Source organism: Triticum urartu, unplaced genomic scaffold (assembly GCF_003073215.2).
Source record: "Triticum urartu cultivar G1812 unplaced genomic scaffold, Tu2.1 TuUngrouped_contig_6681, whole genome shotgun sequence".
Classification (NCBI taxonomy): domain Eukaryota; kingdom Viridiplantae; phylum Streptophyta; class Magnoliopsida; order Poales; family Poaceae; genus Triticum; species Triticum urartu.
Genome location: NW_024117462.1, coordinates 7,639 through 10,245, shown reverse-complemented (window position 1 = coordinate 10,245; position 2,607 = coordinate 7,639). Strand labels below are relative to the sequence as shown.

The following is a 2,607-nucleotide window of genomic DNA, read 5'->3' as shown; positions in this document are numbered from 1 at the left end:
TCTGCAAAAGGAAAAAAACAGGTCACGCACTTCTAGTCTTTGACAACGCTGGCGGCCAAGTCAGCGTTGATTTCGTATCCAAGTGCGGTTAGCACTGTATTTGCACACCCGAGTCAAGTTATTGCACCAGTTTAATGTATGCCACAAGTTCTAGCACTAAAGTGACCGTTTACGCCAAGTTCAAGCACCACCAGTGTAATTGACTCATGAATAAATGATAAACTCTGGAAAGGGAAAATAGGAATTGCGTTCCATGGACGTCCGTCCATGAATGCATTGCGTCGTCTATGGACTAAAATTCCACATGCGTCCATGAATGCACACGCTCTGGATCATACATGGCCAGCTGCTCACCGCTGTACCTCTCGACCGTATCTAAGCTGCCAAAATTGATCCGTCAATGGCATGACGATGTCGCCCTGGAAGAAAGCTCACGAGGAGGTAGATGGATAGACACAGGGTCGATCATGGCGATCGAGTAGCGCGCGACACCGATATAAAGACGTGCACTCCCCAGCGCTTCTCCCACAACACTACACCTGCACCAGATAGCGGTCAAGTACTCTGCTTCGTTGCCACGCACGATGAGATCGCTTGCGGTGGTGGCCGTGGTGGTAGCCACGGTGGCCATGGCCATCGGCGCCGCGCGCGGCAGCGTGTCCTCCGTCGTCTCCCGCGCACAGTTTGACCGCATGCTACTGCACCGCAACGACGGCGCCTGCCAGGCCAAGGGCTTCTACACCTACGACGCCTTCGTCGCCGCCGCAGCTGCCTTCCCGGGCTTCGGCACCACCGGCAGCGCCGACGCCCAGAAGCGCGAGGTGGCCGCCTTCCTGGCACAGACCTCCCACGAGACCACCGGCGGGTGGGCGACCGCACCGGACGGGGCCTTCGCCTGGGGCTACTGCTTCAAGCAGGAACGTGGAGCCGCCTCCGACTACTGCACCCCGAGCGCCCAGTGGCCGTGCGCCCCAGGGAAGCGATACTACGGCCGCGGGCCCATCCAGCTCTCCCACAACTACAACTACGGGCCTGCTGGCCGGGCCATCGGGGTCGATCTGCTGAGCAACCCGGACCTGGTGGCGACAGACCCCACAGTGTCGTTTAAGACGGCGATGTGGTTCTGGATGACGGCTCAGGCGCCAAAGCCGTCGAGCCATGCTGTGATCACGGGCCAGTGGAGCCCCTCAGGGGCAGACCGGGCCGCAGGGCGGGTGCCCGGGTTTGGTGTGATCACCAACATCATCAACGGTGGGATCGAGTGCGGGCACGGGCAAGACAGCCGCGTCGCTGATCGGATCGGATTTTACAAGCGCTACTGCGACATCCTCGGCGTTGGCTACGGCGACAACCTCGACTGCTACAACCAGAGGCCCTTTGCTTAATTAATTAGTTATGTATAATCTTGGCCCTGGGCAAAATACAATAAGAGGGTCATCTCCTATCTACATGTTGTAAGATGTAACTATGGTTACCTTTTATGCGGAACATAACAAAGGCATCTCGTATGGATGCTTTGGTACCGAATCTTACCAACAATATTGGCTCTTGGTCTGAAATGAACACTAGACGCCTTTTAACGAGTTCAACAATGGCAATAGAGATGCCTCAACATTTAAGTAGGTACTAGCAAATATGCCCGTGCGCTTGCGATGGGAGAAAAATAATCAGATTATGCAGATGTGGTAGAGATAAAAAAAAGTCCAAATCAAATGTCAGGATGAGATAAGGACTTTTAAAATATCATTTCAAAAACTATGCCTGGATGTCATGATGAGATAAGGCACTTTTAAAGTCATTTTAAAAATTAAAATGTGATGGCCTCATAATGACTTGATTTCCTAAGGCACCACAATGAAATACTTTTTGGCTGAGCAAACTGCATTGACGGACCATGCCTGAGCTATACTGATGAATGATGTGTCTCATCTTGGCCTAGCGTACCGGTGTTTTTCATAACGAGTAAAACTATCGTACCAAAATAAACATAGTTGTGTATGGAGGCAAATTAACATTTAGTCATTTTTATATAGTTTACCAAAACGAACCCATATAAAGTTGTGTGAATTTTTTGGGCTCAGCGCTGCTCAGAAAAAGGAAACCTTTTACTTACTCTGATGCATGAGACTAAATAAAATCGTAAAAATGACCTCTACAGAGCCCCTAATAAAACCTCTACATAAGTGACGGTTTGTTTTTTTCGTTATTTACGGAACTGTTTCAATTTTTTTAAATTTCATAGACATTTTTTCAGATTACTGAACATCTTTTGAATACCATAATTTCTAAAAAATCATGAACATTTTTAGTTTCACAAACATTTTAGTTATGTATAATTTTGACCCTGCACAAAATACAATAAGAGCATCATCTCCTATCTACATGTTGTAAGATGTAACTATGGTTACCTTTTATGCGGAACATAACAAAGGCATCTTGTATGGATGCTTTGGTACCGAATCTTCCCAACAATATTGGCTCTTGGTCTCATATGAACACTATACGCCTTTTAAAGAGTTCGACAACGGCAATAGAGATACCTCAACATTTAAGTAGCTATTGTGCCTGTGTTACTTTATGTTTTTTAATTGAACTAAAACAACAACA

General features: G+C 47.9%; 1 protein-coding gene across 1 annotated transcript; it reads left to right on the top strand.

Annotated features, from left to right (window-relative positions):
* The first annotated feature begins 515 nt into the window (after nucleotides 1-515).
* Nucleotides 516-1,527, top strand: LOC125530954 (26 kDa endochitinase 2). The gene has a single exon (XM_048695364.1). The coding sequence runs from the start codon at nucleotides 585-587 to the stop codon at nucleotides 1,383-1,385; it is 801 nt and encodes a 266-aa protein (XP_048551321.1). The 5' UTR covers nucleotides 516-584; the 3' UTR covers nucleotides 1,386-1,527.
* Nucleotides 1,528-2,607: the final 1,080 nt, after the last annotated feature.